Here is a 26442-nt window from a genome sequence, read left to right as displayed (position 1 = left end):
TATGGTCCCGTCCACGTCCCCTGGTGTACTGGCCTGTCTCTTGGTATCTCCACCATGTTCTTGACAGTCTACTGGGAGACACAGCAAACCTTCTTGCCATGGTGCTCATGGATGTGTCATCCTGGATAAGCTGCACCACCTTAGTAACATCTGTTGGGTGCAGATACCACCTCATGCTGCCATTAGTGGTGAGGGCACTCGAAAAATGGAAAAATAACCAAAAATCAGCCAGAAAGGATAAGGGAAATGGTCTGTGGCCACTACCTGCAAAACCATTCATTTTTAGGGGTCCCTTTCCACCTGTTGTCCGTCCCATTTGCATAAAAGCAGGTGGAATTAATTCACAATCAGTGTTGCTTCCTAACTAGACAGGCTGACATCCCAGAAGTGTGACTGACTTTATTTAAGTTTCTGTCTGTGGTTATTCATCTGAATGAGTGTTGGAGAGTAACTTTGACTGTCTGTGGTTATTTATCTGAATGAGTTGAAACTATGTCTCCTGTGTTTGTGAGTCTGTGCGTCAGAGGTAGTGGCTGCTGTCTAAATCGGGCCGTAGAGGAGGACGCTTATCAACAGCTGACAGAAATACAGCCTCCCTCTCTCTGTTGGCTCTCTGCTGACATGGTGACCTTTAAACTGCTGCTTTCATGTTTCTGGTTTGTTGCTCGTGTTGCTGATTGATTTAGCTGCACAGTGTTAGCGGTTGTTTATAACAACGTGCAGTCATGTTGGCTGTTGCCGTAGTAACACTTACATGAAACATAATTATGTAGAGGTGGGCACAGCTAATCACAACTCAACTCTGTTAACCCACTGAGGGAGCTGAGGCCATGTTCTGTCTTTTTTAGGTCATTTTTTTGTTTTTGCTTTTTGATTATTTTGACAGTGTTGATGCTAACAACTTACAGTTTGAAAGGTGCAATTTTTTAGGAATAGCATTTTGAACCTTTACTAGATCATTAATAATCTCTGCACATTTTTTGTCAAAAATTAAAAAAATGCAAATTACATTAAATCGCAATATGGCCTTCTGCATTTCCCAAATCGCAGAACTTGCAATATTTCTTTAACTTGAGATTTGTTAAAATACCAGTTTGATATATTCTTTTTGCAACAGCAGAGATTTTATGCACATTATGCAAACATTCAAGTGTCAACACAGCAGTCCACTTGAATTTGACGTACTTCTTGTTAATCCCTGCTTGCATTACTGTGACAGATCTTCCCCTCCTCCACCCCAGCCTCCTCTTTTACAGCTTAAAGCTTATTGCACCCTCATAATCTGATTCATGCTGCTATGAATTCATATTCATAGGAATTCAATAATTTGATTGTTTTCAATGCACATTGTTATAAATGTATCTTTCCATATGGGGGTTTCTAGGTATATGTGCTCCCTGGAAAGTCAAAGCATGCTGCTGGACTAACCAAAGGAGCGTCTTTAGAGCAAAGGCTTCTCTGCCAAGTATATCAAGTATGCCAAGTGCATATCTATTTTGCAATAAAATGGTAAAATGTATGATGAGCATGTTCCTGACTGAATTTAGGTTATAATATAGAACAATTTACTGCCTGAATTTGTTGAAAAATATATATTTAACATATATAAGATGAGGAACCTTATTATTTAATTGCAATTGCAATATTGGAGAAAAAAAATCGCTTAGATTATTTTTGCAAATCGTTCAGCCATAATTGAAACCCATTAAGACCACAGTTTTTGATCCCAATGCCATCACACTAAAAATGTGTATTTTACAATAGTAGGCATTCATTCTTGAATCATTGCTGTAAATTTGCAGTTTTTCCTGCTCATCACCAAATGTCAGCCATTTCTCCATATTTGGTCATGAGGAAAATTGGTATGAGGAAATTGAAAGCTTTTTTCCTGGAGGGGCTTTATTTTAACAATTTATTAAAATATTACAATTAAAACTAAAAAATAATTTATAGATGTTGCTCATTATTAACACATTTAAGGCTGTGATAATACCCTTCAAGGAAATCCAGTTTGCATTTAGTTTATGAAAATAAACCAGTAATGGATTATGGGGAATAAATTTAACACTGATGATAAATGATTTTGAGATTTTGTAAAGTCAAAATAATAAGTTAAAAGGTTAAAACCTCAAACTCATTAGTTTAAAAGGTTAGAACATGAAACAAAAAGTCAAAATCTTGTTAAAATGCAATTATATGAAACAGAATTCAAAACCATGGGTTTTAAAGGCCATAATGTGAGACAAAAGTCAAAATCATGAGTTCTAAAGGTAAAATATAGGATTAAAAGTCAAAGTTAGGAGTTAAAAAGGTCCAAATGTGAGATATAATTCAAAATAATGAGATAAAAGGTCAAAATATGACTTAGAATTAAAAATTATGAATCTAAAAGGTCGAAATGTGAAATAAAAAGTCAAAATCATTAGTTAACATCATATTGAAAACACAAATTATTTCTTTCCCATTTTCATTCCTTATGGGTTTTTTTCCCTAGTTTTTATGACTTTAAATAATCAAGGTTCAGTTTACATTTTTATACTGGAGGAAATCTACAGACCTCATAGCAGTGATTCAGTTATAATAGAAATATGATATGATCTTGTGGGCTGGGTATAACTGTACCACAGGCCAGATTTGGCCCCTGGTCCTTGAGTTTGACACCCCTGTTTTACACCATCTGAGTGTTAGCTCTTAACCCTTTGATTCTGACATTTTCAAAAGTTCCCCTTAGAAGTGAGGATGTGGACGAGCACTCCCATAAAGGATGTGTCCATCTTTTTCAAGCAACATTTCCTGATTTACAGGGTACAGTAATATGACTGATTTAGTGTTATATGTAGGGGTGGGCGATATGGAAAAAATATCAGATCACAATTTTTTTATGGCCATATCAAGATCTTGATTTTATCACAACTTTTTCATTCCATTTTTAAGATAAATATGTAGGTTAATGACCAGAAAAAAACTTTTTCTGTATAATTTTTCAAAACGCACAAATACTGGGTTCACAAGTCTGGTTCTTTTCTATTTCTTCTGCAGGAACCTGTTGGTCAATGTATGGTCTATTTTAAAATTTACTATTTTAAAGTTAGCACCATCAGGTAAGGAGGACTGAGGCTCTTCTCCCAGAATATTTAAGATCCAAACATTTATTTTCCTGCAATCTGATCTTCTTTATGGAACCAATTTCTGCATTTTCTGCACCACATTAAAATTACATTAAACTGAGGATTTCTGCCCTTTTTGTGTCCTTAAATTCATGGAAGTGTTTTTAGACACATTTTAACACCTCGATTTTCATTTTAAAGCACTAAACAAAATTCCTACAGCTTAATCTTTAAACAAGTTATCCGTTGTTTATAGACTGCCAGAATAAGTAGGCTAAATATAAACATAACCCAGAATACGATTGATTTCTGAGACACATGGCTTTGCAGTGAAGTAGTGACAGTATTACTTGTGACTGAACTACTAACTAAATTAGTGACTGTTTTAATGTAATCTTGATTATTTTTTTTTATAAAGGGGTTGTGAAAATAATTCAGGGAGTGGTGGCTGTAGAGGCTACGTGTCATTCTCGTACCTGTGTGCTGCTTACAGTGACTGAGAGAGGAGGGAGGCGCAGGCTGAGATCATGCAGCAGCTGCATGAAGGCTACAGAAATGCACGTAAAACAATAATCATACTGTTTAAAGCATTTTCTAATTATCACTGACGACTGGACCTTGTAGACATTGCTGCCTCCCTCTGTAACTATGAAGTTCCGTTATCCTGATGTTTACCTGTCAGGTGGAAAGGCATGTAATAACTTAGGTACATAACAGGTAAATAACAGCAATAAAAAGTAAAACAATGTCAGCTGTTAAGGTTAAAACAACAGTATCTCCCCTGGCCCTTTTTCCCTCCGCTCACCGCAGTGTGGCTCTCTTGCCTGTCCACACCTCAGAGGACGGTTTAAGATGCTGTCTTCTGAGCTCATCAGAAAAAGGTTTGAAACTTTGTGCAGATGGTGCAAATAAATGCTTTTGCACATCAGTGGCTTAGAAAACCAAGATAGAGCTTTGTATAAGACTGATAGAAATGTAGTTAAGGACTATAATTCAAGTTTCAGTTTTATTAGCAGCCATGGAGCTTCACTGTGTGTGTGTGGGGGGGGCAGAAAGAGGGGGGGTAAGGGAGCAAATAGCTAGGAGTAAAGGAGCTGATTCTACGATGGAACTGCTTTAGCAGATTGCTGTTACGTTCTATTTCTTCCCGATCTGAGATCGTCCCATCGAGTTCCCCTGGTTATATGTGTATTCTCTCCTCAGGTTTGTCTGAATGAATGGACTTGGTAAGAAATAAGAACATCACAAATGATGCACGGTGGTTTAGCTACAGTGGATGTCATGCCACAGTGAAGAGCTGTGGGGATCGAGAAGTAATTCCTGCATATGAAAGCGCTATTAAAATGTCAACGTTTTGTGCTGTTTAGGATATGCCAGCCGTCTAAAGTGTGGAAATGAAAAACATTCTTGTGCTACTTTTGTTTCTCAAAAGCAGTGACTTATCTCATGGAGATATGGTTGCAGACATAGATTAATAATAGAGCTTACGTCTAAATTCTGGGCGAGCATTTTTGTATGGTCTCTTTCAACAAAGCAGTCTGATTTGTGCCAGTACAAGTTTGTCTTAGTTTAGCACATTAAACCCAAATTTTTCCCAGCCGATGTCTATCCGGCCTTGTTGGTTGTAACTGGAAATTGTCATAATTTAGAGATCTTGATCAATTGACTCAGCTCAATAATAAGAACTGTTCTTTTGGCTCACAGATTGCTCTTAATTTTTTATTTAAAAAACAACTAAAATGGAAGAAAGGAAACTGGCTCTCAAACAGGAGCCAGCTCCTATTGTGCACTAAAAGAGAACAGGCTTATTTTTAAATGCACATCATTACTCAGTGTCAAACATATATACCACCAATCTTTCCTTTATGTTGGCGGTCCTTTGTTGGCAACTTTTGGAAAGGTGGATGCTCACTCCTCTTCCCTTCCACCAACTTCTCAGAAAGTTGCCATCTGTGGCCTAATATTTTCAAAAGCTAAACGAAAGCCCTCAGCAATATTCCATCATCTGCCTTTTAAGATGATGTCATCCTTTAATGTCTATAAAACATTCTGTCCCCTGCTTCTGAAGATGATGTCATCCTTTAATGTCTATAAAACATTCTGTCCCCTGCCTTTGAAGATGATGTCATCCTTTAATGTCTATAAAACATTCTCTCTCCTGCCTTTGAAGATGACGTCATCCTTTAATGTCTATAAAACATTCTGTCCTCTCTCTTTGAAGATGACGTCATCCTTTAATGTCTATAAAACATTCTGTCCTCTCTCTTTGAAGATGATGTCATCCTTTAATGTCTATAAAACATTCTGTCGCCTGCCTTTGAGTATGATGTCATCAAAGCTTATAAAAATGTGGATTACATAACAAAAATGGAAGAAAGGAAACTGGCTCTCAAACAGGAGCCATCTCCTTGGTTAATAAAAGAGCTGGGCTCTTAGAACAGGTTTCATTCATGAACAATACGATGTTTCTAGGTCTCTTACCTCGCAGGGATTGCTATCCTCTTAGTTCAGTCAAAGACTGTTGTCAAAGACTCTTGTGTCCCTTCATCTGTCTAGACCTGTAGTAGGAAGCTTGCAGTACTAAGGCATTAGTGATGTCAATCACCTCCATGCAGGCGAATCAGTTAGCCTGTTGTAAAGTCGCTTTTTTGTAAAGGATCATAGCTAATGGATGTAGAAATTATCCGATGATCACTGCAGCGTGCAGGTCCACCTAGAGCTTTAAATGTGGAATAGAAGCCACAGGTTAGATTGAAACCAAGGCTGTCTGCATAAATGACAAAAGTCTTACTCATAAATACTTAACCTCGAGGCTCAGGTGCCCTTTGATGACTTCTTGTTTGTTTTGTTTTTTTTTTCATTAAATTATTACAAGAGAGACCATGACATCAACATTCCTTCTGGCAAACAATACACAAAAAGACAAGATAATCCTTTTCTTTTTCTCATCTGATTCTTTCCCACCATATTTATCATTTAAATAACAAATAATTAATTGCTTTAAATGTAGTTTTGACAAGAATGAAATTTTAGAAAATGTTCTATATCAGACACATCTTTTAGATTTTTTAATTTCCTGTTCATGCGTTCATTTTTAATCAACATGCCTTATTTGGTGTTTGTCTCCCAGGTTGTGAAAAACTCACCTGTACAGCCAGACATATTAACCATTAGATCCAGTACAGGTGTGCTTGTAAACACTCTTTAACTCACTCAGAGTGTCTGTGTGTTTCAGAACATCCCACGCCAGGGCCAAAGGCGACGCTGCTGACCAGGCTGCACAACTGGCTAATCAGGACTCAGATATCGCTCGAGCTGTAGCCAGAGAGCTGTCCCCCTCCTTCCATCAGCCAGGTAACAACAACGGCAACAACAGAACAACAACAACAGCAATTAAACTAATGTGGTAACAATAAAGGTATTCTATTATTAGACTGGAATCATTCAGTGGATCTTTCTAAGTCTGGCTGCAGACCGTTCATCTCTGACGACCACCTCACAGACCAGTCATCTGAGATGCTGTATATCCCTGAATGGAAATAAATGCTAAAACTTTTGACATAAAATCTGATTAAACTTCCATTTAGGATTAGGGTAAGAGTTAAGGTAATAGCTAGGACACCAAAAGTAAAAGCCTGGCCTGCACCCTGATTACAAAACATTTAATAAAGCGTAGTACACAGCATGCTTACAGGGAAAAAGGTCGCTCCCCATGAAAACATTCTAATGCAGTAAGCGTGGCTCTGTTAGTTGAGTAAACTATGTTAATAAAAGAGCTACACAGCTAGGGCAGTTATGTAGCTAACACAGGCAAAGCTAAGCCTACAAAGCAGCTACGTAAGCTATGTAAGCTACATAGCTATGTTATCTACAGTGACGTGAAAAAGTATTTGCCGCCTTTTGCATATTTATCCCACTTAAATGTTTTGGATCATCAAACCAGTTTTAATATCTCACAAAGACAACCCGAGTAAATATAAAATGCAGTTTCTAAATTATGATTTTATTCAATAAGGGAAAAAAAATCCAAACCGATCTGGTCCTATGTGAAAAAGTCATTATCCCCTGAACCTAATAACTGGTTGTGCCACCCTTGGCAGCAAAAACTGATATCAAGTGTATGCGATAACTGGTGCTTTAAATATGTCTTATGAAGTCTTATGAAGTCCTTTGCATCGCTGTGGAGGAATTTTGGCCCACTCTTCTTCGCAGAATTGTTTTAACTCAGCATATTGGAGGGTTTAGGAGCATGAACTGCCCATTTAAGATCATACCACAGCATCTCAATTGGATTTTTACCCTCACCAGCCTCCTAAGCTTTTTCTACCCTCATTTTGAGATTCATGCTACAATGGATCAATTACTTTGTAACTACTTTATTTTGTTCCATTTGCATTGTCATAGATGTATGTAACCATATGGGGCTTTCCCGCCATGCACTACCTGGACAGTTAGAGGATGCTGCTTGACTAATAGGGGTGGGAATCACTAGTGGCCACACAATACGTAACTATCTCGATACTTTGGTCATGATTCAATACTGCAATTTTAAACATTTTGCAATACAGTGAGTATTGTGATACCATATATTGCGATCTATACCATTTTTTCAGCTGTTTAGCTGATTTAGCATTAGCCTTGCCCTCATGTTTGTCATATTTCCACAGTATTTTATTTTCATGTAGCACTTCTTGCAAACCTCGTGTGTCATGTCCATCTCATTTGTGCCCTGCTTGCCTTCCTAATGTCCTTCCCCTGGCGCTGCCATGTTTGTTGTACAAACTTTCTCCTGCTCTGTGATCGTCACCTCTGCTGACAACACTGAACAAAAAATTGTCTGAACAATTGGTTTTATTTTTCCATTATCATAGAATTCAGTTCATATTAGCAATTAATTTGAAAAAATCGATACTTGGTGGACGAGACGCTACGATATATATCTTCACAACCAAGATATGATACTATTTATCATTACCTCCGCCAAGGAGGTTATGTGATCGGCTGGGTTTGTTTGTTCGTTTGTTAGTTTGTTAGCAACATAACTCAAAAAAACTGTAAATGCATTTTGATGAAACTTTCAGGAAATGTCAGAAATGCTATAAGGAAGAACTGATTAGATTTTGGGAGTGATCCGGATCACTTTCTGGATCCAGGAATTTTTTTTAAGGATTCTGTACTATTGGGAGATAGGGCTAATGGCAGAGCTCTGCGCTGTTACCACTTTACACCAGGAGATGGCGGACATGAGTGACTTCAATCCCAGCCACATTTTGGCTGTGTTACTATTCAAAGTTTTGGAGTTTATAGAGTTTGAAAGACGCACGCCCAGTCGAGGAGATGAGTCAGAGCATAACAGAGAGTAAGACAGCGAATTGTCGTGAGAGTACTCACAATGCTGGGAGGAATAAAGAAATATTTACCCTCTGCCATGACTTCCAGTCTGCCGGTGAGACCATGGGTGAGACTGTCAGTGCATCTGTTGGCACCAGCAGGCGACGCTTTCGCCATGACAGTCCACCCATAGCGAAGCCAATGCTTTGCCTCACTGTGTTTCCACCCCACCAGGGAGGGAGTAATTGGCGAATGCTGTGGTGAGGGGCACATGGGAACGGATCCAGGACTTTATTAAAGGATTCTTCACTTTTGGGAGATGGGGCTAATGGCGGAGGTTTGCGCTCTCTGAGTGCTTTTCTAGTTATACTATGTTACTATGCTGTATTGATTTTTTTCTCCTACCCCTGTTGACTAACTCATCTTTTGAGTATGCTCAAACAAGTAAAACTGTATATTCATTTTGCAATAAAATGGTAAAATCTATTAGGAGAGTGTTACTGGATAAAAATGTCATTTAATAAAACCCTGAAATAAAAATGATGATGCTGTGGGAGTAAGACTCGTGTTCCCAGAGAGAATACAAGAATCTATCAGATGTGGAACTTTTTATAACCTGTGCTGGCTCTGAATCTGGATCTTAGATCCTTTGGAATAATTTCCAATTCAACAGATTTGCTTAATCTTATAAAATTTGAAGTAATGCGTTTTAAAGCATTTTTTTAAACATTCCCTCTTTAAGACCGTCTTTGTGTGCTGCTGGGTTTTATGAGGTCAGATGAGGCTGGCTCATACCACAAACCTCTCTCTGTTGGGTTTCTATCAGCTCATCATACAGTGATGGACTGTGGCTTCCTTTGCTGTTAGATGGTCTGCTGCTCAAAGGAGTGCCTGGAGCATTCACTTTTACACCTGGTTGTGAAGATGTGATGGCTTTAATTTCAACTGACAAGTTTTGTGTTTCAGATTTTTGAAAAATTGGGATAGAACCTGTGATAAGACAGAGAAGACAGATGGCCGGCCACATACTGACTGATTTTAGGTCCCCTGTTTTCAGTGACTTTTTGAAAATGGCAACAGGACCCACTTCCCTGTGGGTCCTATCCCACCAGTTGACACCACCACTATAATGTCTGGCTCAAAATCAAAAGTGTGGCCTTTTGTCTTCAGATTTCTGACTTTAATAATCTTTATGTGTTTCCAGGCCCAGACTACATCAGACAGAAGTATAACGAGCCGGTGGAGGTGAAGGAGGTGGTGGAGGAGAAGAAGGAGAAATCTCCATCAGGAAGTCCTCATTTCTACAGGAAAGGAACCACACCCACCCAATCCCCTTCTCAGAGTCCAGGCTCCAGCCCCCCACCCTCGCCCACGGCCGGTAAAAAGTCTTTTTTCAGCAGTAAAACTCCGGCAAGCATCGCTCTGGCTGCTAAAGAGAACAAAGCTCCAACAGCCGAGTCTCTGGCAGCAGGTAAGACTGTCACACTGAAAATACTGAAAAAGCCTAATACTGTTAGACTGAATGTGACAAACAAGGTGAAAACAACAGTCTAAGATGATGGATAAATTATTGTGACATGTATTACATTCAGATGTGAACAATTATCTGGGTTTATTATGAAGGCTTGTCAGTAGTTATGTAATGTTTCACTGAGTCACAGCTCAGTTTGTGTTTGGTTCATCAGGAAAAAAATAACAAAGTTCTGATGCTTATTTCTAGTTTTGTTGACCTGATTATTTTGACCTGGCAGTAGTGACAGTTCAGGTCTCAAAGCTCCATTCTGTCTAGAAAAAAGTACCCTTTTATTGATTTTGTAAAAATCAATCATGGTCAATATAATTTGGTGTTTTTGACAAAAACCTTTTTTAATGTCAAAGTTAAAACATTTCTACAAAGTAAAGTCATCTAAATAAAAATTGGTGCTAGTGGTCTCACAATTAGTGAAATTAGGATCACCTGGGTGCAGTGAATGTGTCTCAAGTGATTGTAATATAAAGACACCTGTGTCTTGGAGGTCTAGTCACTGGTTGATCAATATTCCTAGCTACCATTACCCCACAACAACAAAATAACACTCCAAGCAACTCAGACACCAAGTTATTAAAAAGCATAAGTCAGGGGATGGAAACCTAAAAAATTCCAAGGCTCTGAACATCCCCCTGGAGTTCAGTCAAAGCCATCATTGAGAAATGAAAAGAATATGATGTGTAGTAGTAAAGAATATGAGAGACTGCATACAACAACTGTTGCCTGGGTTCTTTGCCAGTCAAAGTTTAATGGGAGAGTGGCAAAGAGAAAGTCACTGTTGAAGAAAACTTAGCATTAATCTGGACTAAAGTTCACCAAAAGGCAAGTGGGAGACTCCATAGTCAAGTGGAAGAGAATCCTTCAGTGTGATGAGACCAAATTGGTCCTTTCTGGCCATCAGACAAGACACCAAACACTGCACATCACCACAAACACACCATCCCCACTGTGAAGTAGGGTGGTGGCAGCATCATGCTGTGGGGATGCTTCTCAGCATCTCAGCAGCCGGCCCTGAAGGCTTGTAAAGGTGGAGGGTAACATGAATGTGGCAAAATATCGGAAATCCTAGAGGACAATCTTGTTCAGTCTGTCAAGAGAGAGGATTTATTTTCAAGAGAACTACGGAGAGGACTTATTTTCCAGCAAGAGGATGACCCGGAGAGTACAGCAAAAGCTACACAAGAATGGTTTAAAGACAACAAGGGGAATGTTCTGGAGTAGCTGATTCAAAGCCCATTTTTGTGGCTTGAAAAGGGCTGTTAAAGGAAAAATTTTATGGACCAGGAGACATTTCTCTCTCCTCCACTCTCTATCACAAATAAGTATGGCTTTTCTTTTCCTGTAAGTTCTATCCAAAACTTCAAATTTGAAGAAAACAGTTTCTAGTAGTTCAGGAAAGCTCTAATATAGTGCACAGTCCCAACAATTTTTGGATTTATATCAAAAAGCAGGATCGTTCACATGATCAGGAGCAGTTGGAGGTTTGGTATCTTAGCCAACCATGACTTAAAATGTGTCAACCTTCTCGTTCTTTGCTTAACAGTCCATCTTCTCTTCTCTTCTGTCATCAGGTATAACAAAGGCAGCATCAAAACTCTCTCTCAGACAGGAAGTAAGGCAACAGGAAGCGCCTCCAGCAGCCAAACCTGCAGCTCCAACGACCACCAGCAGTCAGCCCAGCAATGGTCAGATTCACTCCCAGTACCACGGTTACTACGTCAAGGCTGATGTCAAAGTACCGCCTCCTGAAGACCCAATCGGTTTGGAGGAAGACTTCCATCCGTCCAGCCTCGCACGCCTGCCGCCACCCGCCAAACAGATTCTGGCACCAGCACCTAAACCTCTGCCAGCCCGGAGCCCTTCACCAGCTCCGCCCAAAGAGCCCGCCAAAGCAGCAGAAACCGCCAAGCCAAAACGCGTGGAGTCAATCAAACCAAAGAGCCTCGCAGAAACCAAGAAAGCTAGCATGGAGATAGTTCCTGAAATCATAGAAGAAGAATCAGTGAGTTTCACTTCATCAACCCATGTTTTTTTATTTTAACTAAGGCTGGCTTAAGAGTCTGTGAAGGTTATCAGCTGTTCTGGTCATGGTGGCTCAGAGGATAGTTGTAGGGCGTTTTCACATTAGGCATGGAGAAAATGAATGGGCCCTTTACTTTTAAAACCACAATGTTAAGTGCCAATGCTAATTAGCATAAATAATGTTCCATGTTCAGTCCCTCCACTAGCACATGATGACAGGCTTTAAAGGTGAATCACATAGCAAGTGTTCTGTTTTAGATTCTATTTGTATGAAATGGAAACAAAAAAAACTGTCGGTGTTCAAATGGTTTCTGGGAAATTGGATGTTGCTACTACACGTTGATTGTAGATGGCGTCAAGTCACAACAATGGCAGACAGGAAGTGAAATCTGCATAGAGAAGTTCTATCAAAATCCCACATTTTTGTGTGATTTACAGCTGCGGCAACTGGTCAAACTGTGGGATAGAAATCTTGAGTTGCTTTTCAGTCCTGAAAGTAGTGAAGTTTAATCAAAAAAAAAAAGTCTGGAAAAACAAAAACAGAAAATTGCAGTCTGGTTTGGTTCAGTCCAGTTTGTCACAGTAAACTCTGATCTTTCCTGTGTTTCCACAGCTTTTGTCCAGCAATCCTCACTCATTGTAATGGGCAGTTCGTCTCTCTTTAGAGATCTGGATAATTTGGCTCAGCCCAGTAATACGAGACGATCTTTGGCTTCCAAATGGCTCTTTATTTGTTTCCAGTTGGGCTTCTTAAATGTGGATTAAATAACATCAAAAAATGGAAGAAAGGAAACTGGCTCTCAAACAGGAGCCAGCACCTGTCTTTCACATTAAAGAGCCGGCTTGTAGAATTGGCTCATTCATGAAGATGCATCATTACTCAGCCTCATACACTTACAGTACTCTGCATAACTTGTGGGCATGTTTGGGCCAAATATTGAGGTTAAAGTAAGGTGTAGATATTTGCCTGAGGGCACTATCTGGCAGGAAGGAGGATTGACACAACCCAGGTCATGCTCTGGATGTCCTTGCATATTTCCAGGGGAATAAGAAAATAATCTGTTGGAAAAATAACAAACACACCTATAAGGTGGAGTAGGGTTGGATGTGGAGAGTAAGCATGGCCTAAGGCAGGGGCTCTCAACCTTTTCAGCCCCCCACCCCCAAAATAAAGGTGCCAGAGACCAGGGACCCCCACTGCAACTGAAGGTGATTAAACACAGCCATGCACACTAAGAATAGTCATGTGCAGACAAGGTCACCAATAAGGGGGGATAAGGGGACCCAGCAAAACTGGGGGACCATGGAGGTCAGCAAAATCATGATCCATTATAAAGTTAAGCTGTGATATCCATATTTTATAATTGACCTTAATAATAAACTCTCTTGTCTAAGCAATAAATATGTATTTTTTTTGGCATTTATGCCATAGTATATAGCTATCTTAAAAATATAAATCTCTTTTCTTAAAAACAGAATTTCAATAGGTTCAAAATGGCAACAAAAAAAAAGTTGGGGGAAAAGGTGGGAAAATTGAATTTTAAAAGTTGCAGAAATGGGTTAGAAGTGGCAAAAATAAGCAAAAAGTGGCAAAAACTGACTCAAAAATGGTTAAAGGGGCCTAAAAAGTGGAAGAAATAGGTATTAAGTGGCAAAGATGGGTTGACTGAGGCAGAAAAATAGGCTGAAGTCAGCAGAAATAGGTTAAACTGGCAAAAATAGGCATAACAAATAGTCAAATGTGCTAAAATGACTTAAAATGGGCATAAAAAGTTGGAAGAAGGGGGTTGATAGTGACAATAATGGGTCAACAGAGGCAACAATAATTGCATAATGGCAAAAACTGGTTAAGAGTAGCAAAAGGCAGAAAAGGGGTTTAATACTGACAAAAATGGGTTTAGAGTGGCAAAAATGTGTTAATTTGTGGTAGAAAGTGATGAAAGTCTGGCAAATTTGGTGTCAAATGGCAAAAGTGGGCAACAATGAGGCAAAAATGGGTCCAAATTGTGGAAAATCGGAGAAAACTGGTAAATAATAGTGTCAGTATTGGGTGGGAAAAATACATTTTAAAAATATTCTGCATTTTTTGTATGCATCTGGCGACCCCTTCTAGGTGTCTCGCGATCCCCAAGAGGACTCCGACCCCCACGTTAAGAACAACTGGCCTAGGGTACCTTGGATGTCCCAAGGGCCTGAAAATTGTGGGCGGTCTCCTCGGCGGATTGGGGCACTTAGCCTTCCTTAGCGCCCTTCATGCCTCAAACTTATGCACATGACTGAATACAATTTTTCCTTTTTGTTGACTATCCTTTGGTGGCAACTTCTGGGAAAAGTAGATGAAAATGGAACCTGGAGGCCTACTATTTGGCAAAAACTTAGGGGAAAAGCCCCCAACATCCCCAGCTTCACCAGCATTCCATCCTTTGCTTTTGATGATGTCATCCTTTAGTCTTTAATAAGATCAAATCATCAAAGCTTATAAAACATTCCTTTTTTGCCTTTAAAGATGGTGTCTATAATACACTCCATCCTTGCCTTGTGCACCCTGGCCAGTCTAGGCCCCCAGTTGTCATTTCAAACTAAAAGGACTCTGCAAGGTTTATGTCTTACTAGTTTATTAACATTTCCATTAAAAACATTTTAATAAAAAAATGAGGTAGAAAAGCGGTTAAAGAGGCTCAGCTTGCCTCTTAGCTCAGTACTAGACTCCTCTAGTCTCTTGTTTCCCTTCATCTGTTTAGATGTGTGGTAGGAGGACTAAGTCATTAATGATATTGATCACCTCCATGCAAGTAAATCAGTCATCCTGTGGTGAAAAATCACTTTTTTGTAAAGTGACATACCTGATGGATGTAGTGTGCAGGTCCACCTAGAGCTTTAATGGACTAACTTTCCTCCATTTACATTGATTCCTAACTGCTGTTCCTGACCCTCATCTGACATTTGTCTGTCATCAGAATAATGTGACTGTAAACAACCTTTTAATTTAGACCTAAAATCTTTGTAGGACTGCAAGAACTTGTTTCATGCTGCCATGGCTGTAAAAGCAATAATTCCTGGAGGAGAAGCTCTAAAAATAAAAGTTATTGATTTTAAACATTATTAAAGATTGAATCAATCACAATTCTGATTAGAAACGCAGCAGTTGAAAATAATGGTTTGACAGCTTTAATGAAAACTCAGCACATAAACATCCACATAATGATCTAACAACACTTTTGTGTTTTCACAGGGCCCTAACTCAATCTTGGTGGCATTGGTGATGTTGTTGAATGTAGGTCTAGCAATCATCTTTGTCCATTTCCTCACCTGACCAAATCTTAACTCAGGTAAGAGTCTTTTTCTTTAATAATTAACACCTCATTTTCTGTCATGTAAATGAAGCTATGCTGGTGTTTGGTGTGTTGACAACCCGTGTGGATAAGGAAAACTCACCTACATCTTGAATGTTTAATGTTTCAGTGTTTTCAACTGATCCCACTTCTTTTGATTCAAATCAAAACCAACACTTATTCTGTTATTTTACTTTACTTTTCTACAAAAAGTCATCTTTATTTTCTTCCTCCTTAGTTAGAGTTAGAGTTAGAGTTAGTTTCCCCTATGGAAGTGAGAGTTCTCTCCAGGTACCAGACCAGAGATATGCTCATAATGGAGCTGGTGACTCTAAATTGCCCTTAAGCAGGGCTGGTTGTTGATTGACTGGTGACCAACCCAGGTTGTAACCCCACCTCTCACTAATTCACTAATAATTAATTTGACTTTTTTCTCAATTTAAAACTACACATTTCTTTTTCGCCTGTTTTTAATACAGTTACACCACCAGATGGTGGCTGTAGCACGTCTGAAACCTTTGAGTCAATTTCTGTAATGTGTTAGCATCATGCTACCAAATAAAGATAAATACTGCCCCATGCCATCAATTCTACCTTTGAATTTTCTTTTAATAATTGAGAAGGACTTTCAAAGAGTATATCCTTACGCAGATCCCTCACCGCTAATGTTTACAGTAAATATATTTCTGCTGTAAATATCAGCAGAAATGTTCTTATCTGTCAATTCAATACTAAAAATACTGTGCATCCCCTCTACTACTACTATGACTTCTGATGGTTTTACATGTCAATGTCCCCCTCTCTGCTGGCTACTGTTGCACATCTCTGGACAGAAGTCAGAAATAGATTTGTCACAGCTTCCTGAGGGGTCTCCCAGCTGATATCACTGTCACATATATGCCCCCCCCCCCTTTTAAATCCATATCATGTATTTGGTCAGTGTATTTTAAGGCCAAAAGATTCTTTCAAGTTTATCAAATCAAGAAACAAGCTGCTATCCAATTACCGTTGTAACAAAAGGAAAGCAAAACATGGAAAGTCTATATTACATTGAGAACCAGAAAACAAAAAACAAGATGTCAGGCTGTTTTTGGTTTACTGTTTTTTTCCATTTCTTACTTTTCATTTTCAAAAAAACGGACGGGCCGTAATATGATGGTACAATGAATTTCCAAGTTTTAGAATTTTTTTTCCTCTTTATTTATAAACAAAATCTGGCATTCATGACATAACCATATAACCATAACATTACAGGCATTCATAAGTAAAATGGGAAAAAAGTGAGAGGTCTATCAGGGATTATATTATGTGTACACCCATTAAAGAAGTAGATACTTGAACTGTAGCCATGTTAGCTTTGTTAGCTTTAGCTAAAGCTAACATGGCTATGCTAGCTACATAGTTAACATTACTGCATGAGCCAATCTAGCAAAGTAATTTCTGGCAATGTGAGCTTTAGCAAATGTAGGTAAAATTAACATACCCGCATAAGCTACATAGATAATGTAGCTACGTAGCTTATGTAGCTAATGCTGGCTTTGCTAGAATAGATATCCATGAGCTTTGCGAAAATTGGCTTTAGCTACGTTAGCTAATTAGCTCCATTATCATCAAGCTTACACAGCTAAGTAAGCTACGTTGGCTACATTAGCATGTTTGAATGGATGATTAGCTGTTTTTCCTGTAAGCAGACTGTTTACTCTGCTTTATTAAATGCTTTCTAATTAGGTTTTGCAGGTCAGGTTTTTAACTTAAGTTTGGTAGCCTGACCCTGACCTTAATGCTTACTCTGACCTAACCTTAACCGAAAGTTAAGCCAATTTTATTTTGAAAATTTTAGTGTGTATTTCTGTTCTGACAAATGCAGTGCTCACAGTACGATCTGCAAAAAGGGGCCGTCTGAGAGTGATGGTCTGAAGCCAGACTGTCTTGTTATTTTTTTCAACCCATTGTTTTTGTGTCTAGGATAAAGGAAAAGATCAAAGAACAAACCCCGGGACTGCATCAACACACACAACAAAAAAGAATGTTAAAGTCCCAGCTTTCTGTTCTTTGTTCTTCGTTTTTTGATCGGAATGAAAATAAATGTAAAAAAAAAACGGGAAAGGGTTTTTTCCACGTTTTGAGCCTCTATTTTTAAACGATAATTGGGAAACAGTTTTCTTCTTGATTTTGAATATCTCATCTCAGTTTTGAAAATCTATTGACTGTATAATACAGTAGCATAGAAAAGTTGAAATGTGAGCATATCTGTAATATGGCTGCAGATACAGTCACTGACTCGACATAATGTTGAGATGCCATCCCTAATCTCTAACTCTTGTTGCTTTGCAGTGGACTCATCCAAACCAGGAGTCGCTAACTCTCCGTCAGCCACAGGGGCCTTTACAAAAAATGCCGCCAGTCAAACGGCCGACACCAGCAGGACGGAGGACTGAAAATAGACGAAGGAAGGAGGAGGAGGAGGAGGAGGAGTAGGAGGAGGTGTGAAGGGAGAGAGAACACAGTGAGGAGAGAGAAGGAAAAAGCAGAGAGAGAGAAAGATGAAACTTCAACTATCACCCACCCACCCGGCCCCCCTGGGGTGCAGGGTGGACCCTGATTGGACTGGCGATGATTTGTGACTCCACTCAGAGCGCAGTGACAGCTGAAGCTAGCAGTCGCTGTTTAGAAAAACGGCCCCTGAGCCCCTCCATCGCGGGCTGAAATAGCAGGAGGCCTGCAGAGGAGAGTGAATGGGAGCGAGTGAGCGCCGTAACCATAAATGCCTGTAACGTGTGTGTGCGAGCGTGCCTGCGTCGTGTGTGTGCTCAGCCAACTGTTCAGCTCGTTTGAAGCTTTGAAATGCTGCAATAAAAAAAGCTTGTGCGTCGTCCAGCTGAGTGGAAGACAGTTTGTTTCCTTAAACCTGTGGTTCTTAACTGGTCCAGCCTCAGGACCCTCCACATCCTTATTTAGGACTCAAATGTAGAAACATCAGTCAGATGCATTTAAATGTCATTGACACTTGAATTTGGACCTTACAGATGCAGGAAGAGGACATATGTAGATTGCATTTGACTCCATTTTGCCATAAGTAGGATATCAAGATCTTCAGAAATTAGCTTAATATCTTGGGAAAAGCACCATCATTATTATTACTTTACTGGTATGGAGTCATTATTGTTGCAAAATTCAAGAGCACATTTTAACATTTTGAGAGCAAGGCATATTGTTTTTCCCTGATTTTTCTTAGAAGTTTCTTCTTTTGTGCCCTAAAATGCCTCCTCTGCTCAGATTTTCTCTTGGTGCTTAAACTTTCTTCGCCCGTGCTAAAACAGTTTCCTCTCATTCAAATTGCTTCTGCTTGTTTGTGAAACTGAAACTGATTTTTCTCTGTGTGTGTATGAAACTTCCTTTGCATGCTCTTTATGTATTTCAGCTCTTGGATTTTTGTTATGAACCAGCTGATAGGACACAGGTGCAGGATCGACCAATCAGGTTTGCTCTGCCCGTTGTTGCTGTGCTGTTCTCCAGGAGCTTTGATCTCACTAAGACATCAAAGCAACATTCGACCACATACGCACATTATAAAAGTCTGAGAGTCTGAGTTTGAGTCTGAGAATAATTTGTCTACTTTTTTTTAGCCAAAATGAAGTCTGTAAGAAGAACTGAGCTGGAATTACATGGCTTGGAAGTTGACTTATAATGACTGTGTATGTGATAGAATGTTGGGACTCTCTTAGTGGGAGGCAAGGCAGAGCAGACATAGTTGGGCCGCCCTGTATCTGTCTCCTATTGGTCGGTTCATCAAAAAAATCGAAGAGCAGCAAATGTTTCAAGCATGCACAGAGAAAGTGTCGTCAGGCAGTTTAGAAAACAAAAGTATGTTTTAATGGAAAGATTGAAGAAAAATCTGATCCCAAAATCAATAAGTTATGGCCCCTATGCATTCAAATGCGCTCCTGAGTTTTGTAACAATAATGACTCTATACAACAGTTCCAAACCCAGGGTCAGGTAGCACCAAAGATCACGAAGTTGTCAAAATTAGATTTCAATGGAGCACTCAAAGATCTTCATCGCTAAACTCATCTAGAAAGTTATTCTTGTCAGACAAGATGAATCCACACCCAGGAGTGAGGCTGGGCGAACCCACCCTTATGTAGGCAGCCAATAGACGAGCAGTTAAAGATGGCGATTTTGCACTAGCAACTTTTCATGTAGAAGAGAGGACACTCTATGCTAACGACCCGCGGTGTCTAAATCATCCTGATCCTCTGCGTGCGATGATACTCGCTCTTGAGGCGATTGTCAGAATACCGAACACCGGACCGGGTGCCGAGGCTGCTGGGAGCGCTTCTCACGGTGGGCATAAGGGACAGCCAGGACTACCTAAGGGCGTTGAGTGGGTGCAGTGCCCCTCCAAACCGGTATTGCTAACACTGCACGGTAGCTTGCTGCTGTTGGATAACCTGAGGGATCCTCTTGCAAGAGCTGTTGCAGCAGCTATGATTGATGCAGCCTGAGCCCTCAGAGCGGGACAGTTGACATGTATGAGAAATCCTTGTGAATTTGATCCAACCCACCTGACAGTCAGTGCTTCTCTCATGGCAATCTGTGCTTTTACCTATGCTTTGGCTCAAAAAGCTGTGTAGTATCAAAACATTTCCGATGACAAGGATAAAGCAGATGCTCGAAGGGGCATCATCAGCTCTCGACCCAAATGTTCACCTGAGCAGCCTTGCAATGGGACTGATCACTAGACCGATCAGGACCTCAATAACGGTAAGGTAGGTAATCGTCGGGTTATCCTTAAGCTTTACATTCGAGCATGCTGAGCTTTGGGTGAAGGTGGTTGAGCATCTTTCAACCTACCTTCAGGATGTGGGAATTGCTATGTTCGTGCTCTTCAAGAAACCTGCTGATTGAGAACAGGCTGCCTGAGCTCACGTTTGCCATTTTTACTAGTGACCTCAAATGGTATAAAGGGGTGCTTTGCCCACTCAGCCTTAGGGGATTATGGCCCATATGTACGTTTCCTAGAGCTCCCTAAGGCTTCCCTCTTCCAAGCAGGGAAGTTCCCGAACTTTGTGGAGTTCATGCGAGGGTTTGCATCCAAGTTAAACCCAAGAGCAGCAGTCTTACTAACAGGTGGACAAAGCACATCTTAAATGATCTTTGAGCTTGGAGTTAGGGCTGGGAGACGCTGCGTCAACTTTCAGCCTTCCGATGACAGACGAAATCCTTGTTTCAATTTAGAGTGCCAAAGGAGCAGCAAACACACCCAGAATAGGAAGATGCTTTCTAATACGGAGCCACTGCCAGAAGGATTTGAGGTCGCAAGTATTAAATTATTTAAAAAACAAAACAAAACAAAAAAACGATTTAAATGAAACCCTAAAAACTAGCTTGGAGTTTATCCTGAAGACGCATCACCCTATTTCTATTTTCCTTTCTGTTTCTTTTGTCTGGTTGAGATGGATGACAATCAAGTCACAACCAAGTTCTGCGCGACAGTGGGAGTATCCTAAAGGGAGATAATCTTGATTTCTTTCTCATTTTCTCCCTCAAAGTGGGGTTAGCTGACCTGGCAGGTCAGATGGATGGAAAACCACTCATACACAGCCTTTTGGAAAGGGCAGAGCCTTTGAAAAACAACTCAGAGGGTGATTGGATGAACATTTCATCTGCCACATCTTTACAGGCCAATCAGAGCAACAAAACACGTGATGTAGCTGCCATTGAGCTGCGCCCCTACCGAAGGAGTAAGCTCCGTTAGAGTTGTATAATGCCAATCATGACGTGTCAGTACACGACTTTTGTCGTTTTTGGAAAAAAAAAAAACGGTTCAGACGAGAGCTTAGCAAGACGGATTCACCAGTGAGAAACAAGGAAACGGGCGTATCCATCTGCTTTGCAAGGTTAGGGGTTTGCAGTTAGCTTTTCTGACCCCTTCTATCAAATTTCTGTTTCCACATCTTCAAAAAGAAGCCCAGAACATCATAGTGAAAAGGAAATTAACTGACCAGAGTTCAATGGATGCTGTTTCAAGGGTCTGATATTTCTGATGCCCCCATGCTTTAGGACATGCTGTAAAATAGAAAATGCGGATGTGTGTCCACTGTGGGCTTCCGTATATCTTAGAACTTTTTGAGACAGGCTTTTTCCTTAAGTCACTGAAATAACCCCATGACCCACCAGTCAAGGACCACTGTCCTAAATGCAGACACGGTTTGATTATTTAGGACTGGATATGATTATTGAGCCCCAGGCTTCCTTTTTGTTGGTGTCATGAGTCATTCAGCTCCACACTTCAGTACATGAAGAAGAAATGTTGATCAGGAAGGTTACATAAAATATTTTGAACTGTGGTGCACTTTAATTGAACCGCTCAGCAGGTCAGTCACACCAATCAAAGCCTTTGTGCTGCCGCCTGCCGCAGCAAGCCTGTTAAAAACACTTCCTGCTTCCTGTGAGCACGGCCGTCGTTCATAACGGGGGATGATCTTTTTCTGTTTCTTCTTTTCTCTTACATAAAAATCCACACAAACCAGTTTGGATGGAGGCCATGCGTGTGCTTATCTTAGTGTGAGTTATACTAGTGTGTGATTGTGAGAGTGTGTGGGTGGGCAGCGGGTGCTCTGGATCTGTTCGTAGATGCACTTTGAGCTGATGGAAGCCAACAGCTGCCTTACCGTTTTGCAGAGTGACGTGTTGGTGGGTGAGAAGGGCCGGGGCAGGAATGTTCTCCCTCTGCCATGTCCTGGGAGAGCGCCGCTATTTATACCCGTCTGTCTATCGATCTGCTGCGATCTGTTTTTATCTCTGCTCACTGCTTTATGCACCACGTCAGCTTGCTTTCACTCCACAATGATAGAAGAAAGCTACATATGCAGAAATAAACCTTAACTTTATTTTTAAGGACTGTATTTTTAGAATGAATGGATGTTTATTTAAGAAGAAAGTTCTTGTTTTTTAATGGTTTATCTCTATATAACTAGGAGCTGTCATGGAAGCAGAATTTAAACTTAAATGATTATTCTAAAAATTTGAAAAAATGTAATGAGTTTATATATTAGGGAGACAAGAGGGAAACCTAGATGGTCAGTGTATTTTACAGCTTGACTTTCGGGCTGTTCATTTTTGATTGGGAATTTTAAAAAATGGAAAACAAAAACATTGTTTTTCATTTTCCATTTCCCTTTTTTTTGTTTTCCAACTTATTGTCTTATTTTTTACACAGAAACCAAGAGTAATAGGGAAACTGCCTGTGTCATTTTGTATTTTTCATTAGAAATTATAAACCTGTTGGCTGCTGGTGGAAACATGCAAGATGCAAAAATCCAAGCTGGCTGGGGTCCATGAAGGGGGCCCGGATCAAGAAAAGGGATGATCAAAGAATGGAACACTAGCTATGTAACATTCTTTTTCTTCCCGTGTGTGTTACTTGGTGCAGATGTGGAAAAAAAAAAAGAATGTTGCATCACCAGGATTCTGTTCTTTGATCCTGAATGAAAAAAAAAGGAAATACATTGAAAAAATGTTTTTTTTTCTTTTATTCTTTTCATTTTGGACACAGAAAACTAAAAACAGTTTCACATCAACAGTTCTAAAATTAATATGAACTGCCAGGAGAGCCAAGGGCAGAATATTCTGTTTTGTTTGCCTATTTTTTAACAGTAACAGGCAAAAAGCTTGTCCTTTCTTGATTTTGTTTTGTTTCGTTTTTTTGTTTTTTTTTTCATATTAAAAATCTGTTGGCTATAGAAAACACTGACCCCAGACACCAGTTACTGGGTAATTTTCTGTTTTCAAAAATTTCAAGTAAAAGCTTCCACACTTCTAGACTGCAGAAATATAATGGTAATGTCTCAACATACAATTAGCCATGTTTGTGTGCTGTATAATTGTGCAGCATCATGTCTGTTACGCCATCCGTTTTTACCTGGCCTTTTTAGGTTGTCCATTGGAGGCTCCACATTATGAATCATACATGAATAGCTGTTTGATATTTTTGATTCCTCGGTCAGGGTTGCTGAAGTCAGAAGCAGGACAGTAATCATACGCTGGGGATTATTTGGATGAATAATCAGATGCAACAAGCCTTGAATTGGGCCATGCTTCCTTAATTGGGCCCAAAATTGCCTGGTGTATTGCCTCAGCCTGAGAAAGACGAGGGTTTGATGGTTCAGTTAAGCCATTGTATAATGATGTTTTTGTACATGAATGTCTAAACTAACAGTGATTATTTCTCTTCAGAGAAAATGTGTAGTAGTGTAGTCACAAAGTGCAATATAAGAGAAAAATTATCTTAAACCATAATGCTGAATATATTTTACCAATGTATTTATGCATTTCAAAAGATGTGCAGGAGATTTCTGGCAATTTTTATGGACTCATCTTTATCGTACGCATGTGTCTTATGAAATACTTAAACGGAGTATTTTTCTACTTTGTACAGAGCGCTGTTAGAGACATAAACCTAACTTAGCATCTCTTTGAGCTTATTTAAGGATTTAAGAAATGTGTGGATTTGAGTGAACCACTGCTGCTCTTCTTACACCAATACCTAGGTTGAATTAGACATTGTTATTTTAATAACCACAGTACTGAAAAGCATCAGAGATCATATCGTTTAAAATAGTGTGGCATCAAAATATTGGACATTTTACAATCTTGTTATATTTTATCTTTGATTCTACAACCAACAGCAGTAATAATCCACCAGGTTGGGTCATATGACTGCTGTAATTAACTGACTTTAAGCATAAATCTATCCTTACTCAATTTTAACACATCAGAAGCTGAACATGGCGTATTTGAAAGATTTTAAGCCAGCTGGTGGTGTAGATATTATTGTAAAGGTGTTTTACAGAGCGGTGTAGTGGGATGGCAAAGGCCCCCTTTTAACTCTCCTCAGCCATCCCTGGTCACGGCGCTGGATGAAGGTGTTGGTTCTCAAAGTGTACCAAATTTCTGATTTTTTTTTTAACCAGATTTATTTAAAGAGAAAAGTTCAGTTTGGACCTCATAGGGTAAAAGAAGTGCCAAGTTTTAGTTTTTGTAGAGTTTCATGAGTTTTTTGATACCCATTTTTAGGTCCTGACCCTCCAATTGAAGACCACTGCTCTTGAAGTTTGTTGGCTTGACTGTTCCAGCGAGGTTTGATGGCCAGATCAGACACTAATTTTTTTTATATATATTGGTGCCATGATAGACTTAACAAAAATTCTTGTCACGGTCAACAGACTGTCAACACTTCAAGTGAGATCCTGACCAGTAGTTGTGACTTTTTCTTTCGTCTTCGCCGCCGTGTGCAGGTTCATAGGTCCTTGTGGAGGCAGGTCAGTGCATGGCAGTCATGGCTACAGCAGAGCGTCTTTTTAGTAGGGATGTAATGCTATCAAATCTCAAGGTACGAAATAGCTCGGCAGCAGGCCCACGGTACAGTATTTATTGAGGTATCAAAAAAAGGAAAAACAAACAACAAATGAACCGTCACATGTCCAAGACGGCATTGCCACACTTCTGTCACCATGATACCACAAAATTAACAATAATGTTGCATCCCTACTTTATAGCCCAATTGGATGTCACTCACCTTCAATCAGGTCACACTTCCCTGATTGTTGGGGGCCAATTGTTGCATAACCAGCCAAAAGGTCTCTGCTCACTGAGTCCATTATTTTTGGGCATGATTTTCTCTGGATCCGTACGCCAAAAATACGTCACACATCCAAGCCTTGCACACTAAGTCCGTTGCGTTTTTTTTTTTGTATTCACTGCAAAAACTGTAGAGCTCGTACGCCAAGCTCGTACGTCACAGCTGTGCTGAGTTGGAGAGATAGAGCAACTTTTAATTCAGTCTCTGTTAGGTGGCTGTGAGAACAAACTTCAGCCTTTATATTTGCATGGTTGATATCCACATAATACAACTACGGTGTTTAAAGGGAGGTTTTGGCAGCGTTCACGCTGCAGTTAAAAGTGACTCGAATCCAATTTTTGCTCATATGTGACTCATATCTGATTTTCTTCTGACAAAAGTGAACAGCAGAAGTCACACTGAATCTGATGTTTCGAATCAGATTCAGGCTACTTTCATATGTGGTTCTAAACCACATACATATCTGATCTTTTAGAAATTGTATGCAGTGTGAACAGGCAAACAAAAAAAATCTGATTCTTGTCACTTTCAACTGCAGTATGAAAGTAGCCTTTCATGTGGTTCTAAATCAGATACATATCAGATCTTTTGGAATTCGACTGCAGTGTGAACAGTCAAACCAAAAAAATCTGATCTGAGAAAAAATACAGAATTGAGTATTTAGGCTTGCAGTGTGAACGTAGCCTAAGGTGCGAGGGAGAGAGAGGAGGGGCTGGCAGGGTGAGCGAGCGAGAAGAAAATAACAGGCACTGATCTGAATCATCAATCACTCATAAAACCGAACCTTTTCTAAAAAAAAAAAAAAAAAAAAGGAAATCTACGGCGTCAGTGTGCAAACATAAAGGGAAAACAACATGAGATCAATTTTATTTATTTATTTTTTAAATTTCCATTTAAAAAAGACTCAATTTGCAAATTAAGTCCAAGTACGATGAAGACTTTTTATAGGGTGTTAGGAAATAATATCTTTGTATGAATGTATCAATGTTTAACCTACTAGAAGATAACTGTCCACTAAAATGAATTTTATTGATGTTGACATCAGTTTTAATAGACTCTAATCTCTGCGGCATTTCCTGAGTCACAGAGTGCAATATGCGGATAATAATTACTATTTATTTATTTATCTATTTTCTGATATGAAACTTAGATTAGTCATCGTGAGAGGAGACATTTTAATCTCATGATTACTGTAAAGATTTAATCTTATTAATATTGTAGATAATCTGTATCTTCTAGGTGTGTGCTTTATTAATGATTTTAGTGATGACTTCTTAAGGAAAAAAATATTCTGAAAAGAAAAAAAGATGTATATTTATAGTTTGACATGAGCTTTTATTTAGTGTTTGATATCTGCATTTCTTGTAGAATTGCATTTTATTAAAGAATGATTTAATTTTTTAAAAACATTTGAAGGCAGATTTAATTTCTTAAAAACTGCTTTTTAGTGACTGATTTTAGATTTAACTTACCTGCAT

General features: G+C 39.4%; 1 protein-coding gene across 1 annotated transcript in view; it reads left to right on the top strand.

Annotated features, from left to right (window-relative positions):
- Positions 1-18195, top strand: part of LOC121519911 (junctophilin-1-like) — a 41337-nt gene extending 23142 nt beyond the window's left edge. The window contains exons 3-7 of the mRNA XM_041803016.1: positions 6343-6461; positions 9643-9909; positions 11538-11968; positions 15221-15317; positions 17655-18195. Coding sequence (XP_041658950.1) covers positions 6343-6461; positions 9643-9909; positions 11538-11968; positions 15221-15301 — 898 coding nt within the window. The 3' untranslated portion in view covers positions 15302-15317; positions 17655-18195. The remainder of the gene's footprint in view (positions 1-6342; positions 6462-9642; positions 9910-11537; positions 11969-15220; positions 15318-17654) is intronic.
- Positions 18196-26442: the final 8247 nt, after the last annotated feature.

The sequence above is a fragment of the Cheilinus undulatus genome, linkage group 13 (assembly GCF_018320785.1).
Source record: "Cheilinus undulatus linkage group 13, ASM1832078v1, whole genome shotgun sequence".
Lineage (NCBI taxonomy): Eukaryota > Metazoa > Chordata > Actinopteri > Labriformes > Labridae > Cheilinus > Cheilinus undulatus.
Note: the sequence above shows the minus strand (reverse complement) of the source record. Positions and strands in the feature narration are given on the sequence as shown.